A 21,260-nucleotide genomic window follows, 5' to 3' on the forward strand; every position below is an offset into this window, starting at 1 on the left:
GCTAATTGTAGGCCAAGGTTTCACCAGCAAATGTGTACTATAGATTGAGCTTGCGCAACACACGCAAAAAGACACATTATATATTATTATATATTATATACAGTATAACACAATGTGCTTATTTCGCTAAGAACTATAATATAATGGCAGTTTCGACATGGCCGAGGGGCAAACTCGGGTAGCTAAACAAAACTAGCACCCCACCAAGCCTCACCCTCCCTGTACCCGCCCTACTCCGGCTCGCCACTGCACATCGAGGGCGTCACACGGGTCGGCTCCGGGACAAGGCGAGTGTCTGGAAACAGAGGAAAACTACCTGAAGGAGTAGAGGGAGCGGAGGTAAGTAACACTCCACAATGCGCCATCAATCCGGCGTTGGTTTTCGTGCAACCACGACCGGCGTATTTACGGTAGCCACAGTTGTATTGTCCTGGTCTGGCTGAAAGCTGTATGTGCACCCCCAGCCCCCCCAACACAAAGAAAGGCGCATTCAAACACAAGGCGACGTTTGCATTTGATAATAATCGAAGAGAGGGGACTTTTGAACACCGAAACACAACATTGCACCGTCTTCTGTACTGTGTTCATGCCGGTTCGTGTTATTAAATGTTTATGCACACGGATCGTCTTCTCTTAGAATAAGTTGTATTGTATATAGCAAGTAGTTTGACTTGCTATACAAAAATATCGATCACTCTATGTGTGTTCAATCCCGAACACTGTTCTAAGTTAGGCGGAAGAATCTTGAAACCAATATACTGGTTGCTCTCGTCCGAGGAAGTGAAAGTTTGCCGCCAGCCACTCGCGGCAAAAATACCTCGCGAGACTTCATTAGTGCGCCATGTCTCGCGAGAGAAACAAACTGTCTGAATCTGGGGTCTGCGTCCGACTTGGACAGTAGCCTACCCGGTCTACGAAGGTCAGACGTTTGGAGGCTCCTCCTCCTCCTCCTCCTCCAGCCGGGTGACGGTCATGCATTCAGACACCGTCTTCTCACTTCCTGGTTGTGTCACGTGGTTTCATGTTTACCCTCCTTAGAGAATATGCATCCAATCGAAGTAAACTGTTATAAATAATTGTACGTTACACCTAGATTAACTTTATATTTTAGATTAGATTAAACTTTATTGTTATTGCTTATGTCACTGGTACAGGGCAACAAAATGCAGTTAGCATCCAACCAGAAGTGCAATTTTATAAGTACCTTAGTAGTAAGTAAATGTAGAAAAATGGACAGATCTACAAACCATACAGTGAGGATATGTCCAGGGATATAAATGACTATAATATGGCTATTGCAGATTATACAGATTATAAACAGTATGTACAGTATGGATGTGCCAATATATAATAACAGTAATATGTACAGTACTGCAATTAAGTATGGCTATTGCAGATTATATAAATTATAAACAGTGTGATCTATGAATACAACAAGATATAACAGTAATATGTACAATTTAATTCTGTCTTAGAAATTATTTACTGTTTTCAAATACAGTAAATAATTTGTAAAGCAGAATATCCTCCCTGTAACCCTAATCTTTGCAATTAATACAGTAGATGTTAACTCAAAGCGCAGTAATTTCAGCACAATATTTATTAATTTACATTCTTTACTCATACATGTTTTTATTGTGCTTATAAGCTCATGCATTTCCCCCATGTCAAAAGCAAGAGACAGATACAGTGCATATATGTCAAGAAACTAACATTGTAACCAGTCTTGCTCAGTCAAAGCTATTTTGTTTTTGTGTTTGGCCAGGAGCCCACAGGCATCATCGTCCACAGACAGACATTAGAGGATTTGGAATTACAACCCACCCAGTCTCACTCACCACCCCCACCTTCCTCTGGAAGACAGCCATGGGGATGTACGTAAACTGTGTATCAATATTATAATACAATAATATTGCTACAATTTTTTTTTTCAGGGAATATCTGGAATTGCTCACTATGGTTCTGTCATTTCCCCCCCCCACCAGCCTTAATGCATAGTTACAACTCATGTGAATACCGTACATCAATTTGATGGGGTCTTATTGATTATGTTTTCCTGTCTTTTTTCCTTTCTGATGATCAGCAAAAAGAGAAGGACCAAAAGAGTGATTGTGGTTCCAGATGATGTTCCCGATGAGACAGACTCGTTAAATTCACTGACTTGGCTCAACACCCTACTAAAGACCAACTTTCAGGATGTGCAGCACATTGGTTCAGGTGCTTTATCACCATGAGCAGATAATACAAGTGTTGATTATTCTCATTATTGTTTATTACACTTTTTTCAATATATCATCGTGAGCTTGTTCTTAATGTATCTTAAGTGTTTTTTTTTTGTCTGTGTTACAGGTGCGTGTCACTGCCAAATGATGTCTTGCATTATTCCAGGCTCAATTGACATGACCAGGGTAAAGTTTGATGCACAAGCTGAAGATGACTGCAAGCACAATTTTAATCTTCTCCGAGATGCCTTCACCAACAACCACATCACAAAGGTCCCCCCCCCTTTATGGAGCCTTGTTTTGTGTTCCTTAGCCAGGAACAGCACAACACTTAAGTACATTTTAACTTACTTAACTTAATTTCACTTGTGGATCAATGTACAGTGAAACCTCGGTTAGCGTCCGCCTCAGTTAGCATGTTTTTGGTTAACATTAAAAGTCATTCATTTATTCATTTCATTTATTTTCTGTGCCGCTTATCCTCAAGAGGGTTGCGAGTGTGCTGGAACCTATCCCAGCTGGCGAAAGACAGGGTACAAACTGGACTGGTCGCCATCCAATCACAGGGCACATATAGACAAACAACCATTCACACTCACATTCATACCTATGGACAATTTGGAGTCGCCAATTAACCTAGCATGTTTTTGAGTTCCCACAGAAAACCCACGCATGCACGGGGAAAACATGCAACCTTCACTCCACCACAATTTTAGTGTACAACATGTTGTTGTGTTATTAATAGGGCTGTCAAAAATAACGTTTTTCCTGATTCAGTTAAATTGATTCAGTTAACATCCATTTTGGTTAGACTCGGACCTTCTGGAATTAATCAATGGCGCTAACCAAGGTTTCCGTCTAACTCCATGAACTACATTTTAGCGTTATCTATTTGTGCTAGTCATGATTTTTGAATTGGTTGAATTGTCTTTCTTGTCATTTAGATCATTCCAGTCGCCGAACTCATAACTGGGGATTGTAAAACCAGTTTCGAGTTCCTGAAGTGGTTCAAAGCCTTCTACACATCAAATATAAAAGATGAAGAGTACGACCCTGTGACCGCTCGGAACAGCCGTGATATCACCCCATACCTGCCATCAAAGCAATCTGAAAAATGTAACAATTTCATTCAACAGCATTAACATATGTGCTGATCAAATCACAGTATTATTTACTGAAACTGTATTTTCTGTTAATCAGGTAACGATAAACTGGACCCACCCACTGAAGACTGTGGACCACAAAAAGTCGACCTGCCGCCGTTCAATGAGTTCGCTCTCAAATTTATTGAAACACTCTGTGGTCACCAAAAGTCAAGACATGTTGCAGACTGTAAATTGGGGCCTGAGTACCTGAAATACATTAGAGTACTTTGCCAGCAAACTCCATACTGTGTTTACTTCTATGAAGGGGTACCACTTGAAAAGGATGAGACCGTCTCTGTTGTTCTTGTTGGATTATTTGATGTGGAAGCCTCTCGGCACTGCGTTAAATTCCTGGCTGCTCTAAAGTCCCTAGCTGATAATGACGGGAAGCAAACCGCTTCAGCAGTAGTGGAGACTTTGAAGAAATTTGCCTTGCCCGTAGACACTTGTGTCGCTATTTATTTCAACCGTAAAGGTCCTGCAACAGAACACCTCAGCTTGCAACTCAGGGAGCTCAACCCAAACATAGTAGACTTTGGAGGACTTTACAACATTTCTGACGTTGCTTGCCATGCAGCCATGAAGAAGCTCTCCAGTCCCGTTCAAGAGCTCATTCTGGAAATCCATGCTCACTACATCTCCTGCCCTGAAAAGGACAATAAACTCAAAACGCTTTTTGGCTCAGACAGTTCATCATCTGTTCTGAACACCAGCTGCCGTAATGTTCATCAGACTGTCACCAAAATGGTGGAAATATGGACAGACGTCATCTTGTACTTCAACTCATGTGACATGAAAGATTGCAAAATTAAATTCATCAAGTCTCAACTAGAAGATCTTAAAGTCAGAGCAACCTTTATGTTCCTGGAGCACACCTTAAAGCCTCTGCACAAGTTCCAAACTCATCTTCAGGCAAACAAGGGAACCGGCAGCGCTGACTTGAAGCTCATACTAGAAGAAGCCAGCAACCTCCTGCGTACATACGCTGCCTCTTTCCTGAAACCTGAAGGAGTAGCTCGGATCTTGAAAGAACACGATACAAAAATCATCCACAATAAGAAGTTTCACCTGTTAAGCAGTAAACTCAGTTTGGGCGATGAAGCTGTAGAAGACTTACTGGGAAACTCGTCGGAGCTTGTGCAATTCCAAAAGGAGGTGCTGTCATTCTACATGGCTCTCACTGGAGCGCTTTTACAGGAGCTGCCCGTCAGCGAGGAGATGCTCAGCTGCATGGCTCAGCTGCTCGATCCCCAAAACAAAGTGACGGTAACAGCAAAATCACTGGAGGTGCTGGGGACGCAGTTGGGAATGTGTCACTCCCCCGAGCAGGCCAGGCAGCTTTTCAGCGAATTCCTTCAATATCAGCAGACTGAAACAGAGGCAGGAATGGCGGACAGTCACTGGGCCGATGTCCTGAAGCAAACCAAACCTACATCGGTTTTCAGAAAACTTGTACTAACTCTGTTGTGCTTCCCGTGTCCTCCCCTTGATGCTCGGTGTGTCTTTACACAGGTATTTAAAGACAAGTGATGTTCATTTGTTGTGTTTGTTTGTTTCTGTGTGATTTTAATTCCATACACTTATTTATCTTTAAGGCGCTGGAAATTGGAAATATGGAACCGCCGTCTGAGGATGAAGACTTAACACAGAGCAACTGTGTGGCCATGTCCGACAGCACTGACAAAGAGGACGTGCCAGTCAAAAATGTCCCATCAGGTAACATGAGTACAGTAAAGTCTCGTTATATCGATATCGGTTATATCGAAGTACTGCTTATTACGATACTATTTTCATTTCCTGGCAAATTTCTAGTCTTTTATGATATAATTAGTTCCGTTAGTACGATACCCGGTTATTATGATAATCCGGTTACTACGATGCCCTTTTCATCTCCCGCCAGCCAATTTGGTCTGCTTATATCGATACAAAAGCAGCTTAAATCAATCTTTGCTTAAGGATTTCAATACCAAAAAAGAACACGGCGAACGGCTGCTTCCAGTCAACTTTATTTTTCACACGCAGCACACACACCGATTCCCGCACTCCCGCCCCACATAGCTGGTCAAACACATGCCTGCAACAGAAGAACCAACTGACATAGCATACACACCTATTCCAACGAAGACACAAGCGTACAAATACATGTATTTAATTGTGTTGTATTCAGATATCTTTTTATCGCTTGCAATAATCACTGTTTTTCATATGTACATGCTGCCGTTCGTGGTTTCTCTTGTGTGTATAGATTCTATACACACGAGAGAAACCACGAACGCAGTTGGTTCTTCTGTTGCAGGCATGTGCTTGGCCAGCTATGTGGGGCGGGTTGAGCATGACCTGTGAACCAGGAAGTGCGGGAATCGGTGTGTGTGCTGTGCTCTGGTGGTGGAAGTGTGAAAAATAAAGTTGACTGGAAGCAGCCGTTCGCCGTGTTCTTTTTTGGTATTGAAATCCTTAAGCAAAGATTGATTTAAGCTGCTGGACATTGTTCTATACTATAGAACAATGTCGAGTGCATTATTGCCCACTTTTAATGCAGTTCGGCGCAGGATCGGATATATCGACAGTCCGGTTATATTGATATTTTTTCCGACTCTCGACAATATCGATATAACGAGACTTTACTGTATGTCATTTAATGACCACATTTTCTTTGAGTGTGGCTCATGGTGCATTGATGGCTCCTGATGTCTATAACCGTGCTTCACTTTAAATGCATTTTAGTGTGGAAGCAAGAAGCGTGTGCAGGCAGGATGGATGGTGGAGAAAAGTGTCAGGCGTGATAGAAGAGTTTCAGCTAAAATGAAAGGAAAAATATATAAAACTGCTGAGACCAGCCATGTTGTTTTGGTCTAGAGACGGTGCCACTGAGGGAAAGACAGGAAGCAGAAGATGGAGGTAGCAGAGATGAGGATGCTGAGGTTCTCAGTGGGAGTGACCAGGATGGATAGGATCAGGAACGAGTACATCAGACGGACATTACATGTTAGAGGCCTTGGAGATAAAGTCAGAGAGGCCAAACTGAGATGGTTGGGACATGTCCCAATGATGCTGCGTTTAGGTAGGAGGAGCAGAGGAAGACCAAAGAGGAGGTTTATGGATGTAGTGAAGGAGGACGTGAGGGTAGTTGGTGTGAGAGAGACAGATGTAGAAGACAGGGTAGGATGGAGGAGATTGATTTGCTGACTATTTATCAAATTAAATCACCTAAAAAATTGGTGTGTTTATGCTTGATGCCAGTGTTTCCAGTGTTTTATTCCACTAGATGAAACTGTCGGCCATTTTTGTAAACTTCACATACCATCCGATCCCAAATGTTCTCACTTGGATTTCGATCAGGGGAACACACATGATGATGAAAAACTCAACACAAACAAGAGAGTCTTGAGTCATGAGAGATGTCCCCTGCAATGTCTTCACTTAACCAGCTGCCATTTGACACCCCTGCACAAACCTGAAGCTCCATTGTTTCATTGAAGGAAAAAGCAAGCTACATCACAATGGCACCTCCTTCACTGTGCCGTGTGGAAAACATATCAGTTTAATTGTTGTTTGCAATACTCAAAAATATTTGTCTGACTCCCATTTATTATTTTTGCATTTTTAATTCTTGCCATGTTTCAATTCGTCTGTATTCTTATTTTGTTTTCAGATCTCTATAAGAGATTGTTGAAGCCGTGCCAAGTCCGCCTTACAAAACTAAAAGGTAAGATTAAAATTTTATTTTAATTTAATTGGTGACTCCAAATTGTCCATAGGTATGAATGTGAGTGTGAATGGTTGTTTGTCTATATGTGCCCTGTGATTGGCTGGCCACCAGTCCAGGGTGTACCCCGCCTCTTGGCCCAAGTCATCTGGGATAGGCTCCAGCGTGCCTGCGACTCTTGTGAGCATAAGCGATACAGAAAACGGATGGATAAATTTAAGTTTAATTCTTGTGTATCTTAACAACAGTATCGCTACTATGCTACTACAAAATGCTAACTGAGCTTGTGACAACATAAACCTTCCAGCGGTTCTCTGTCTGACCTCCAGACTGCTTTAGGTTTATATGAATGAATGATGACAACCAGCAGTGTGCATGTGCGTGTCCATGACATTGTGCTAAAATATGTTGTCTCCTTCCGAAGATCTAACCAACATATATGATGATCTTGGAGAGAAGAACTTCACACGCAAAAAGGTATATTTTATCCACCTGTTGACATATATCCATACATTACTTGACTATTCTGACTATGCTATATGACTATTCTGGTACTCACTTGTGTTGTTAGTTATCGAGACAATAATGGCTGTTTGTTGAGTAAATCTATACTACTATACAAGCTATACACTGACTACTCTAAAGTATATTCATTCATTCATTTTCTACCGCTATCCGAGCAGTCTTTGGGGTGAGAGGCGGGGTACACCCTGGACTGGTGGCCAGCCAATCACAGGGCACATATAGACAAACAACCATTCACACTCACATTCATACCTATGGACAATTTGGAGTCGGCAATTAACCTAGCATGTTTTTGGAATGTGGGAGGAAACCGGACTCCAAACCCACGCATGCACGGGGAGAACATGCAAACTCCACACAGAGATGGCCGAGGGTGGAATTGAACCCTGGTCTCCCAGCTGTGAGGCCTGCGCGCTAACCACTCGTCCGCCGTGTAGCCCTACTCCAAAGTATATTTTGTAGTCATGCATTTTAAAATGCCTGTTTTGATAGAGCTTTTGTATTTTATGTGATAATATTGTATATGGGTTCAATTTTTATATTACACATATATTAATATTAATTAATTACTTCCCAAAGTTAGGCCCAATGATTAATCATGCATTGTCTGTAGTTTGATTACGTCTATGTGAACTTCACCAGTAAACATATTTTTCTGTTTTAATTTCATACAATACCAGGGGCGGCACGGCGGACGAGTGGTTAGCACGCAGAGCTAGGAGACCAGGGTTCAATTCCACCCTCGGCCATCTCTGTGTGGAGTTTGCATGTTCTCCCCGTGCATGCGTGGGTTTTCTCCGGGTACTCCGGTTTCTTCCCACATTCCAAAAACATGCTAGGTTAATTAGCGACTCCAAATTGTCCATAGGTATGAATGTGAGTGTGAATGGTTGTTTGTCTATATGTGCCCTGTGATTGGCTGGCCACCAGTTCAGGGTGTACCCCGCCTCTCGCCCGAAGACAGCTGGGATAGGCTCCAGCACCCCCGCGACCCTTGTGAGGAAAAGCGGTAGAAAATGAATGAATGAATGAATTTCATACAATATCAGATTTATTCAGGGTTTGCCTAGTTCTCATACTGACAATGAGTTCTGGTTCTCAGAGAGATGAGGTCTCCTCAGCTAAGAAGGTGACCAGGGGGCGGCAAAAAGCAGATTACCAGGTAATGTAACAATACAGTCTATCGCTGACAACATCGTCGCATAAGAAATATTTACTTCTTTTCATCAGGACGGGAAAGGATTTTTGACAGGAGAGCTTGTATGGGGGAAAGTCAAGGGCCTTTCTTGGTGGCCTGGAATGGTGGTACCTTGGAAGACCAAGTCTGCACCTCAGGGTTTACGAAGGGTACAATGGTTTGGAGATGGAATGTTCTCAGAGGTTTGAAGCACACCACTTGTTTGTTTGTTTTTTTACTTTACACATGAATGTACTGCAGGAAAAACAATCTGTCGAAATTATTTCTACTTTGTGCAAATCCACATTCTGTTACAGACCCCCACGGAGATTTTGCTGTCTTTTCGCGTCTTCACTACATGTCTCTGCAAAAATTCACTCGCCAGCCTACCCACCTACAAGGAGGCCATCTTCCAGATATTAGAGGTATAACATTATAAAAATTATATATTAAGCAATATACCGCATATAATGCAGTTCTCTGCAGTCAGTGTGAGCAAGACCTTGGCTTGCCAAGATGGCTGACATTGGCAATTTAAATGTTAGTATTTGTCCCATGAAAGTGTATTCATTCCGTGGGGTGTTTGGTAGCTCCACTGCTTATGTTACATTTTTTGTGTTAGATGTGTTACTGTGTTATATCTGTGTTATCTGTCCAGGGCCTTCAGTATCATCAGTGCTGGCCCATGGCACATACACACTATTAGCAGTAGGGCTGGTTTTTTTTTCTTCCAGACTTCAGATACACCGCACAAGGCCAGCTAGCTGGCGCACAGTGACATCGGCATGTTTTTGTCCTCTGATTGGCTGGGGTCTGAAAGCCCATTCCCTAAAACTAAAAGTTAATAGTGTCCTTAAACGCCTCATGCAGCACTTAATTGAGCCTGTTCCACGTTAAGAAAGGAAGCAGACATGGAGTTGTTCATCATTCAGTTCATATATATATATATATTAAGTCAACCTGGGAAATGGTTTGTTCGCCGTCTTCCAAAGCAGTTCTTGTGAGTTTTTATGTTTTTGTAATGTTATTAGATAATAATTGAATAATTGTAGTGTTTTTTTTTTTTAGCAATAATAGTATTCACCCCCCAATTATCTAATGCCACACATTGTTATATTGCGTATTTTAATATTATTGATGATTTCTATAATCGGGACATGAGAGTGGTGGTATTAAGAAGTGGATTGGCTCACTTAAGTCACTTAAGGTTGGCATATTGGGACATAAAGTTGGAACACATCCACTCTGCTGCGTCTGGGTGCCACCATGTGCTACAGTAGCTCGCTCGTCCCCCTTCGAACATTCCTGATGATGGAGAAAAAGCATCGTAGCACCATAGTTCCCCCTATATAGTATATGTACACCATAAATATTAGTCCTACATTGATTTTATCAACATATTTTGATTCCTTGACCATGAAAACATACCATTAGCAAAATGATTCATAATGATATCAATATTAGTTCAGTAGCTATTCACAAAAATCTCATTTTCCGTAATGGCAGTTTTCTTCTGGATCTAAAGTCATAGCTTTTGAAGATATAACAAATATACAAAAACTCACTTCTTTCTTTGAGATGAATATGTGATTAAACTATCAATACAATCACATATTAGGAAGAAAAACAAGCCATCTGCTGGGGTACTTATTTCTGTTTTGTGCAGAATCGCCATTGGAATGGGACAGTAAAAGTAAAGTACTAATTATTTTCAAGAAACTTAATTTAAGAAGTTAATTTTCATGTCTAACTAATCAAAATTAAAAGAGTGCAAAGAAGTTGACTTTATGGCCAGGTATGTTGAGTGAGGTGATGCCAAAGCAAGATAAGGTAGACCCAGCCTTTTGTCTAAAGACTCATGCCCCCCCCCCCCCCCCCCCCTCGCTTTAAGCTCCCCTCCAACCCCCCACTCTTCCGGCAAGCAGCCTGTACGTGTCTTGGGGGCACTTTCCCTTACTTCCGCCTGAGTGCGGACTGAGAAACACCTCCAGTGAGGAAAACTAAATATATTATCCCAAAAAAAAAAATCGTGGGCCCCAATGAGAAGCGCGATCAAAAACATTTGGATACTTTATGGTTGCGTTCAAGTACTTCGGGGAGCGGATCGCCGTGGCATTTCCACTACGCTCACGCGGACGACAAAGGAGGGAGACAAAGCCATCGAGCGCTGGATTTTTCAACGAAAGTTGAACTGTTCAGCGTCCGAACTCAAGTCAAGTAGGCAACCCGATACTAGATTAGATGTATTATTTAAACGAGGCTAATTTAACCGGTAGTTCCTCGTTAACTATCGTAGTAGGCGAACTATCGAGACGGTGAACGCAATGCATTTCAGTCCATTACGGGAGTAATTGTATTAGGTTGGGGAGTCGAACATATTAACACCCCTCACCATGAGCAGTCTCCCTATTGAATTGTCCGTGTGAACGCAGCATTAACAATTCGTCTAAATTTGGCATTTTGTCTCCCCTGAAACTGCAATTTCCGACTGTACGTGAACTAATCAAATTCCCGATTGGCTGCATACAAAATAAATTGGACATTCTAATAAATTAATATCATAATTTCAACACAACAGAAGCATGCCCCACAATAAATTAGTCCCCAAAAGAGCATCATACTCTGTCATTTGGAAATGGTTTGGTTTCGACCCATCAGATTACGAGCAGTCCACCGTGATCTGCAAAGTGTGCAGGATGACTGTTAAAACATCTAGAGGAAATACTACAAACTTGTTCAACCATCTGAGAGTACAGCATCCCAAAGAGCATGCTGTGAGTGTGTCTTTGAGAGCATCAAGCGCGCAACAGGGCACCGGATCCAGACAGCCAAGGTCGACGTATGTAGTGCTTGAGGAGAGGACAGAGTTTGGCCAAAGCGGGACAAACAGGGAAGAGGTGACCTTGCACATTAAATTATGTCATATTTATCAACTATTAACAGGCAGTAAAAACAGTATTGTAGCTGGATAGTTACATGATAAATGCAATATATGAATACAGTTTTGTGTACTATGGATCAAGACCCCCTCGGATCCCTCTAAATAAAATACTACCAAGCATGTCAAATGTCAACAGTCAGAAGCAGCACAGTAATTCTTTTAATATTGTCCTTTGTGATACCAGATCAGATTCTGGAGTCGAATAATCTGCAAAAACCAGTGTCAAGTCGATCACAAATATGTCATCTGCAGCTCGCAGGTGAACGCTGTGAGAAGTCATTTGAAGACGCAAAGGGAGATAAAGAAAAAGAACTGAAGCTGATGCTGGACTGGGCCTTTGAGGGATTTCTACCTTCAGGACCAGAGGGATTCACACCAGCTGGTAAGCGCAAATTCACAAGTCCCTCCATTTGTTGAATTGCTATCTCAAAACATGCTTCCTAAAAACCATTTTGATTGTGATTTTTCTTCTTAAGTCGATCCACAAATAGATTCCGACTCCACTCTGTCTGACTGCCAGCCGCCAGTCAAAAGGAAATATGCTGTAAAGAATAGATCGAGCACCTCCAACTACTTCTGCAGCAGAGGTAGGTTCCCATGTACAGTATGTCATCACATGGCAGTATATACAATGATATTGTATTGAAACAGATATACTTTAGAGGAGTCAGTGTACAGCTTGTATGGCAGTACTGTATATGGTCATTTGGGGTCCCACTGCAAATCATTGTACTGTACTGACAGGTTTAAAAAAATGTTTAAAAAATTTTTAATTTCCATTTTTTTAAATTTCCATTCAAATTGCCACGGCAAACACAGGTGATTGGTCACTCCCAGGACTTCCAGATCTGCGTTTACCGAATACAGGCAATCTGCAGCCCGTATAAGGAAGTCCGGATCGCATTTACATCCGTAGAAATTGGCGTTAGGAAAAAAAACACTGTAAAACCAAGCGTCCAGAGCCATCCAAAACCTCTTTCAGGGCTCACTTCCAAATGCGCAAACCTCATTATCTGATGCTTTGTCGTCATTTAATACGATAATACAACATTGTAACAGCATTTATAGGTCAGATATATATACATGAGTAACTGGAAGTCCACCATCATAACAAGTAGAAAACTACATTCAGTCATTACTAGAGTTTTAGTTCTAAAAGAGAAAACAGCACAAAGTTGATGGGTAAATTATTACAATAAGTCATTTTCCACAACAAAACATTTTTCCCACTTTTCAATGATTTCTTTTGACATTCACAGAATTTATACGTGAGCGGCTTAAGGAAAAAGGCATCAAAATTGAAGGTGAGTCCTGCCTGTGAATACTCATATCTGTATTTGTGTTATATTTAAGTTACGTCTAATTTTGAATTGATTTGATTTTATGATGAATTCTAAAAAGTAAATGCTTGGCGTTTCAGATCTTTGTTTGTCTTGTGGCTCCCCTGACATTGAAGTGCAGCACCCGTTGTTTGAAGGCGGCCTTTGTACCAGATGCAAGGTAAGTCTGTTTGTAGCCTCTGTCCAAACCACCAGCCCCAAATGCTCCAAAAACAAAAGTGTCCGCTTACAGGAGAACTTCACCGAGACGCTGTATCGCTACGATGAAGACGGCTACCAGTCATACTGCACTGTGTGCTGTGCAGGATTGGAGGTCATTCTCTGTGGCAACACCAGCTGCTGCAGGTAAACTGGCATTGTTAATGCACCATAACATAAATTCCTGCAACAAAGTAAAAGTAGCTACTATTAAACTATTTGAAGCTGTTATATTAGCTTCTCACAGGTGTCTAAAAAAGTAAAAAAACTAAAAGTCTACATTTGTTTTCTCTGGTGTCCATGGCAGATGTTTCTGTAAGGACTGTGTGGATATCCTGGTCGCACCAGGAACCTTTGACAAACTGAAAGATGTCGACCCCTGGAGCTGTTACATGTGCCAGCCGGCACAGTGTGAGGGACACCTTAAACTAAGGCCAGACTGGAGTGTAAAGGTTCAGGACCTCTTTGTCAACAACAGTGCCATGGAGTTTGTGAGTACCGTTTCGTACTGTAGCACACATACACGTGCAGTTTTGCAATCCCGATGAAAGGTGAATGTATCTCCATCCCGAGCCGATTTGCATGAGACTGCTTGTTTAAAATTCCCCATGAGGATTATTTTGTTGTCAGGACTGTAGACATTGTTATTTTTAATTACTACTCCTCAGCAGTGGTCACTTCGAATATCTCATTCTGCAACAGCGACTGTAGCGTTACTACTGAAGACAGCAATGGTTCCAAATGTGCCTTGCCTCATTCAAAACAACTTGAACGCCTTCTGTTTTGCTTGACACAAAAGTTGCAAAGCAATAAGATGGGCTATAGTTTTTTGTTTTTTAATTTTAATTGGGCAAATATATGAAACATTACAGTGCATTTCTTACATCAATCAAAATATAACTTTCCATTATTTACATTTGTATTCAACTATCTGATCACAAGCCCAAAAGGAGTAGGCTGAAGCAAAAGCTTATAAATGCCTACCCCTTTTTGCAAGATATAATCATGTTCATGCCACAGGCTTGTTTTCCCCTGTTATTATTATCATTGTAATATTATTATTGTTATTATCATCATCATTATTATCATTATTGTTATAATCTTTATCATTATCACCATTATTCTAATCATCATTAATATTATTACAATTTTCATCATTATAGTTATATAATGTTATATAGTTATTATATTATATATAGTAGTTATTAAATTATTATATTATATAATTTTTGGATTTTTTTTTCATTTTTTTTTTCTATCGCTTATCCTCACGAGGGTCACAGGGGGTGCTGGAGCCTATCCCAGCTGTCTTTGGTCAAAAGGCAGCGTACACACTAGAGTGGTGCCCAGCCAATCACAGGGCACATATATACAAACAACCATTCACACTCACATTCATACCTATGGACAATTTGGAGTCGCCCATTTAAGGAAACCGGAGTACCCGGAGAAAAGCCACGCATGCACGGGGAGAACATGCAAAAACTCCACACAGAGATGGCTGAGGGTGGAATCGAATTCGGGTTTCCTAGCTGTGTGGCCTGCGTGCTAACCACTGCATCCTCATTCAAAACATTTTACCCAAACGTGTTTCTTCACAGGAGCCTCACAGAGTTTACCCTTCCATCCCGGCTGATAAACGCAGGCCATTGAAGGTTCTCTCACTCTTTGATGGAATTGCAACAGGTCAGTTGATGTCAAACAGGACATAAAGTCTGCTAGTGCTTGAAATTGAATGATAAATTAAAAGGCTGTATTTATAGTGTCTTCCTACCTTAAATGCGTTCATAGGTAATGTAATGTATCCAACACCCGTTCACACCATGTCTCTACTTCTACTTCCTGTACATCTGCATCATAACAGGCTACCTGGTGCTCAAAGACCTGGGCTTCAAGATTGAACGCTATATTGCCTCAGAAATATGTGATGATTCCATTGCGGTGGGCATGATCAAGCATGAGGGAAAGATTGAATATGTAAATGATGTACGCACCATCACAAGGAAACATGTAAGTGCACAATTCACACCACTCTAATTGCTGAAGACATTTAGCAGGTTTCTTTTAAAAGGGGGATCTATTATTCTTTTTCCACTTTTCTGACCTATAAATGTAGTTGGAATGTCGTATTCCCATGTAAGTTTCAGATAATGAAGTTTGAGCATTTGGAAGTGAGCCCTGAAAGAAGTTTAGAATGGCTGTAAATGCTGTTGACTGACTTCCTTATATGGGTGTGCCTGGGTATGCCTCCTCCCTGCTCTGCAGCACTATTTTGTGAAAGATTTCACTGTGTTAGCACCATATTTACTGTTTATTATATGTAAGCTGTTGTCTGTGTAGCATTATAGAGTGTGCACACAGGGAGGGTCTTACCTGGATGCATGCAAATTATAAGCTCACTGATGTCTGGAGTGTTTTTTTTCCCACCAGAATCAGTGGGTCTACCCGAGTGTTTTTAAACACGAGTAGTCCCGTAAAAAAACATGCAATTACCACATTTCCATTACCGTTGTTGTGCCAAGATTGTCTGCACTTAGTAAACACAGTGCCCTCACATCCGGCTTCTGAGCTCCATGGCACTAGCGGTGCCTTTGACAAAGTGTGCCCGATAATGAGTGCTCCTCCAACGCCCTCACGTTCCACCGTACCAGCAGTTACCACTATTTTCAAGTAGCTCTGCAACGGTTTCATTCATTTATCATCAACAAAATTGGAACGTGGGGTTTCGGCAGTGGTCCGGAAGTAATACGTAGCGGAGGCGGGCCGTGGGTGGAATAAATTAAAACAGACTGTTTTGTATATCCAAGGAAATACATCTAGAATAGGTGCAGATTCTGAAAAATCTAGAAAGCTTTCTATTGTTCGTTGCTCTATAGGAGTCCACATCTCAATACAAAAGGGCCAAAAATTAGCACAAAGACTCCCTTTAACAAAAATGGATAAACATAACTTTTATGTTGCAGCTGACTGAATGGGGCCCATTTGACCTGCTGATTGGAGGAAGTCCATGCAATGACCTCTCCATGGTCAATCCCCTTCGAAAAGGATTATTTGGTATGCTAATCTTTTTCATTGTATTGGAAGAAGGAAATAAGCTAATGCTAGTTTCATCTTGATCCTGCAGAGGGCACTGGAAGGCTATTCTTTGAATTCTACCGCATTTTGACAATGTTGAAGCCAAAGGACGACGACAACCGTCCGTTCTTCTGGTTATTTGAGAATGTAGTGTTCATGTCAGCCAGAGACAAGACGGACATCTGTCGATTCCTCGAGGTAGTCACTTGATATTACTTAACATGCAGTAAAGTTGAAGTGTTTTTTCATAATTTTTATACTCTCTGTTGTTCAGTGCAACCCAATTCTTATCGATGCTGTGAAAGTCAGCCCTGCTCACAGAGCACGCTACTTCTGGGGGAACCTTCCTGGCATGAACAGGTACATTATATCATGTTCCATACCTGCATATTTTGCACAACATATTTTTTAATAATCCACAGGCTAACACTTTACTTTTCTTTTCAGACCCCTCGCTGTCTCTCTGGATCACAAAGCATCTCTTCAAGATTGTTTGGAAGTTGGACGTGTGGCAAAGGTAAAGATCAGCCTTTAAAACCACACTTGTCCCATTTGCAACAAAGGGAAAAATGGAAGGGACTAATTATGTAAACATTGCATTTTGGTGTGTTCTTGCAGTTGGATAAAGTCCGAACCATAACAACAAAGTCAAACTCCATCAGGCAGGGGAAGGTAGGGCTTCCTGTCACCATGAATGGCAAGGAGGACTACTTGTGGTGTACCGAAATGGAACAGTAAGCTTTTTTTTTATATATATTTTTTTCATATTCATATGGTCATATACAGAGTTATTCAAAAAGAATGAACCGATTTCATGACCCAATGCCACAGACGCGCTGTAGTCTCACTGACTGTGTTCAAAACCGCATACTTACCTACTACTCATACTAACTCTTTGAGTATGCAGTGTGAGTATGTGATTTTTCAGTATGCGAAAAGTTCCCGGATGCATACTGCATTCGCCAGAAATGTTGAGTATGTAATGGTAATGGTTTTATTTCATTTGAACATGCATCAGATTACAATTGAATGCATCACATAATCAGTTCACAGTTCCACAAGTCCAAAAGGAGTAGGAAGAAGCAAAGCTTATTAAATCCTACCCCTCCATCTGGTACTTTTACAATCAGTAACAGTTACATTTGTTCACTTCTTGCTTTCCTAATATGTTTTTTTTTTTTACATTTTTTAATTTTTTTGTCCCGCACCGAAGTACGAGGTGATATGTAATGGGTACCATAGTAACCGTCAATATAGTGATATATATAGCACATCATGACTGGTTCAAGAGTCTTCATCCTTGTATTGGCTCATCGTATGTATCATCAACTTACTACTCACACTCAAATTACCCAGGATAATTGGGTCGTGACGTCACAGCGAGAAAAAAATTACCGTTGGCTGAACACTGAGCAGCAGGATGAACCAAACGGCGATGTCAAGCAGGATATATTGCGAGTTGGTTCGCTTCTTGTTTTCAAAGTAAAAGCAGTGCTTTATCACTATGTTTTTTTTGTATGAGAAAAGTAAGGGGGTGTTTTATTTTGTGTAAATAACCGAAAGTGCGTTGCTCACTTCGTCTAGCTTAAATTTTGCCGAATTTGTCCGACGAAATTGTAAACGGTTGGTATTTGGACAAATAAATGGCACACTCAGGATCTAAACAGCCTCTTTCTCGCCTGATTTAAAAAATCTCAATAAAGTGATGTAGGGTAGGAGCGCAATGCATTGTGGGTTATCATGCAGTACGCTGTAGTGTAAACGCTTTTCATACTGTCTGACGGATTGGGTATGCAGTATGGAGTGTGGATAGTATGGGCATGGAAGTATGTAGTAGTATACGGTTTCCAACACAGCCACTGATTTGCACCTATGCCGTCTCTTAGGGTCTTTGGCTTCCCCAAACACTACACGGATGTGAACAACATGGGCCGCATGCAGCGTCAGAAGGTGCTTGGTCGTTCTTGGAGCGTCCCCGTCATCCGTCACCTCTTCGCACCACTTAAGGATTATTTTGAATGTGAACAGCAGCAGTGAAGTCGGTAAAACTGCAGCCACATCCTACCCTGAACTACTGGATAGTTTTTTTAAATAAGGATCAAACGATTTTTATACTGCTTTCAGAAACTCTTGAGAAGGAAATGTCTTTTCTTCAATGGTGCTGTGATCTACCAATATAGTGAATAGTGGCCTGTATCAGCAAGCATACTGGTATCTTTGGGCTTAGGACTTTCTAAATAGAGTACAGTGACACTAAGTGATTATAGCTGCCTCATAAATATTTCCAAACTGTCATTCAGTGTCAGCAGTTTTCTAATTGAATTGTGCCCAAAAAAACTCAAACTGAGATGCTACTTGCTTCTTGACACAGGTCCCACATCTCTACCTCATTTTCCATTTTTTTTAAAAAGCGTGGTTACTCTTTTTTTCTAGGTTATATTTATTTTATAAATATAATTTTTTTTTTCAACAGAAATTAGCTGTCGTTAGCCACCATGGTTGACTTGAAAATGCAAGATTGCGGTGCTGGATTTTGTACAACTCAGTTATGATTTTCTGAGTCTAGATCTTTGTGATTTTTTATACTGCTATTTTTTTAACTACTGTTTACAGTTCGGGTGTCCCTAGAAACATACGCTCCGTGTCTCCGTGTCACTTACCGAATCATTCTAATGTGACAGGAGGTTGACAAAAACGTTGTTGCCTTAAGATTGAATCATGTGGTACATTCCTTGTCCCAGAATGTGTCTAGCCAAAGTATCCAATGTAGATTCAAGTGTGATGAAATCTCCGATAAGGTTTTAATTGTGTTTGTGTTGTCCCCTGTGCTAACTATCGGCACACTTTTTTTTAATTGTAAAAGGGATGTTTTAGCTTTTAAGTAATGTGTGTGTTTTTAAGGTGACATGCATACTTGGACACCAGTACAGGACACAAATGATAAGGAACTCAACCAGTGTTAATGTTCATGGAAGGAGCGAGTTTGTATATGACTCTCATATTAACCAAGAATTCAATTGTTTGATGTTACACACATTTTTAGACGTCTTAAAACAATTTTTTAAAACTCTGAATAAGTTCAAAGACATGGTACGCTGTAATTTCTAAATTTTAAACTAAGGACTATCAGCAACATGATTAAATGGAGCAAAACCACAAATCATAATAATCATTAATAATACTGCTAGTTAAAGGAAAAAAACTAATTGTTGCGATTGTTCTGCCTTTATTTGAACCTTTTTTTGCTTTTAACATTTCGAACCTCTTTAAATTCAGATGTATAACAGATAATCTGATTGTGCCTGTTCACATTTTACATGAGAATGATTGGTTTTAATTAAAAAATGAGTAAATAAAACCCCACAGTGAATGAAATCATTCGGACATTGACGCTACCTCCCAGGGCTTAAGTATTCTTTCCATTTGTGATGGAGTTTCAGTCTGGTTGCTTGCCTGTATGTCCGGTTTTGTCAGCCCAGGAACGTCTTTTCCTTCCTGAATCAGTTGCATCACCTCAGCGAAGGAAAGCTGCTTTTCCTGTGACTCCTCAGACGTCCCAGCTCTTTGACTTTCAGCATCATCACAAGCTGAAGGCTCAACGCTGCAGCCTGTTTGAGTCACATGACTGAAACCAGAGCTAGACCACTGCTTGTAGCTGACTGGGTCTATGGACTCCACAAACCTGTGAGAGCAGAGGAGGAATTAATGACAATAGAAAGTTATATGGACAACTTTATACTGACTTTTATTGGCCAATATGGTAATTATTATTTTGTTTGGATTTTGCTGTGGTGTAGAACTTAACTTCTATTGCTATGTCAGCTATGGCATGTCTGACTTGATAAAGTCAATACAAGTTATCCTCCCATTCTGTGTGGAAGTGGTAAGGAAATAACTATCTAGCGAGCTGGATATCTCACTAGCTTGCAAGTCCCTGCATCACAAATATCGTGCAAAGTGTTACAATGAATAAACCCTATTAGTTATATTAATTTAGTATGACTAAGACTAGATCTCCAGCTAATAGAAAACCATTATTGACTGAATAAATGTCAACAGAATAATGCCCTTATTGTATTTTATTACATACACACAAAATAATTCAAATCAGTAAACATTTACATTTTACAAAAACAATTGGCTCTCATTTACAAGAACATGACTTGACACCATTTACTCTAGTAACATGGCTGCTGTTTCTCGCCATGTTTTTCACTTCCGTACTCACTTCCGTGTTCACTTCACTTCCAATTGTCAATTGACATTAGTTGTCATCCTTTACGTCAAACAATCCAGTGTGCTTGCAGTATAAAACCCTACGGAGATTAAACTTGTTCAGCATGCGAACAGAATATGGCGTTCCATTTCAACTGCATAAATCCAAACATTGTTATGTTTGCTCGTAGATGTATTTATTGAGCCTCTCGACTTTAGACATATCACTGACGCCATACTCTTACCTATTAAAAAAGAAGAGTTTTGCTTCCAGCAGTTGACTTCCTTCCCTCGAGCCGTCGTGTAATGTCTGCAGGCCATTCAAAAACCTTTGATCCGCCTCGAAGTTATACGAATTAAATCTTGTAAAAACAGAATCCATATCGAAATGTTTGTATATGTCCTAAACTGTCGCCATATTCAAAAAGGCAGCACAACCGGAAATTACGTCAATGAACTTCCTAAAAGAGCAGCCTCAGCAGGGTAGTGCCCCCTGGCAGCCGGAGGTAGTACTGCTACCTAGCATGGTGCAGGCTTCTCTCGCGACATTCTAACCAAGGATTCCGGAGTTAAAATGGACATTTTATGCTAATTTTTCGACCCTTTGTATTGAGTTGTTAATTCCTATAGACGCTCAAAGTGCTTCCTAACTATGAACGAACGCCTTTTTCTAATATAGTGAGTATAGGAGTTGATGATAAATGAATAAAGAGCGA

General features: G+C 40.7%; 1 protein-coding gene and 1 long non-coding RNA gene across 4 annotated transcripts; one reads left to right on the forward strand and one right to left on the reverse strand.

Annotated features, from left to right (window-relative positions):
- Window positions 1-270: 270 nt before the first annotated feature.
- Window positions 271-19,698, forward strand: LOC131104322 (uncharacterized). Of its 3 annotated transcripts, XM_058051370.2 has the most exons (26): window positions 271-339; window positions 1,766-1,874; window positions 2,084-2,217; window positions 2,350-2,495; window positions 3,167-3,338; window positions 3,423-4,879; window positions 4,963-5,083; window positions 7,020-7,073; window positions 7,498-7,550; window positions 8,701-8,760; window positions 8,829-8,978; window positions 9,093-9,200; window positions 11,969-12,098; window positions 12,193-12,303; window positions 12,976-13,020; window positions 13,137-13,216; window positions 13,289-13,401; window positions 13,562-13,745; window positions 14,856-14,940; window positions 15,119-15,264; window positions 16,218-16,308; window positions 16,379-16,527; window positions 16,604-16,689; window positions 16,777-16,846; window positions 16,948-17,063; window positions 18,216-19,698. In XM_058051370.2, exons 2-26 carry the CDS (start codon window positions 1,867-1,869, stop codon window positions 18,364-18,366), a joined length of 4,020 nt encoding a protein of 1,339 aa, XP_057907353.2. In that variant the 5' UTR covers window positions 271-339; window positions 1,766-1,866; the 3' UTR covers window positions 18,367-19,698. The 3 variants fall into 3 exon arrangements, with proteins under 3 accessions (XP_057907353.2, XP_078652807.1, XP_078652808.1); XM_078796681.1 differs by having other exon boundaries at window positions 13,137-13,401; XM_078796682.1 differs by lacking the exon at window positions 2,350-2,495 and having other exon boundaries at window positions 13,137-13,401.
- LOC144901769 (uncharacterized) lies at window positions 19,397-21,006 on the reverse strand. The gene is made up of 2 exons (XR_013629853.1): window positions 20,790-21,006; window positions 19,397-20,011 (listed from the first exon to the last, which is right to left on the reverse strand). It is a non-coding gene; the product is annotated as an uncharacterized LOC144901769 (long non-coding RNA).
- Window positions 21,007-21,260: the final 254 nt, after the last annotated feature.

The sequence above is a fragment of the Doryrhamphus excisus genome, linkage group LG15 (genome assembly GCF_037039965.1).
Source record: "Doryrhamphus excisus strain RoL-2023G ecotype Guam linkage group LG15, RoL_Dexc_Guam_v1.1, whole genome shotgun sequence".
Taxonomy (NCBI): domain Eukaryota; kingdom Metazoa; phylum Chordata; class Actinopteri; order Syngnathiformes; family Syngnathidae; genus Doryrhamphus; species Doryrhamphus excisus.

Excerpts from the sequence above, each read along its gene's own strand:
- LOC131104322 (XM_078796681.1), top strand. Across the intron at positions 4,880-4,962 it reads CTCGGTGTGTCTTTACACAG|GCGCTGGAAATTGGAAATAT; the intron begins GTATTTAAAGAC and ends TTTATCTTTAAG. Across the intron at positions 5,084-7,019 it reads AGTCAAAAATGTCCCATCAG|ATCTCTATAAGAGATTGTTG; the intron begins GTAACATGAGTA and ends TTTTGTTTTCAG.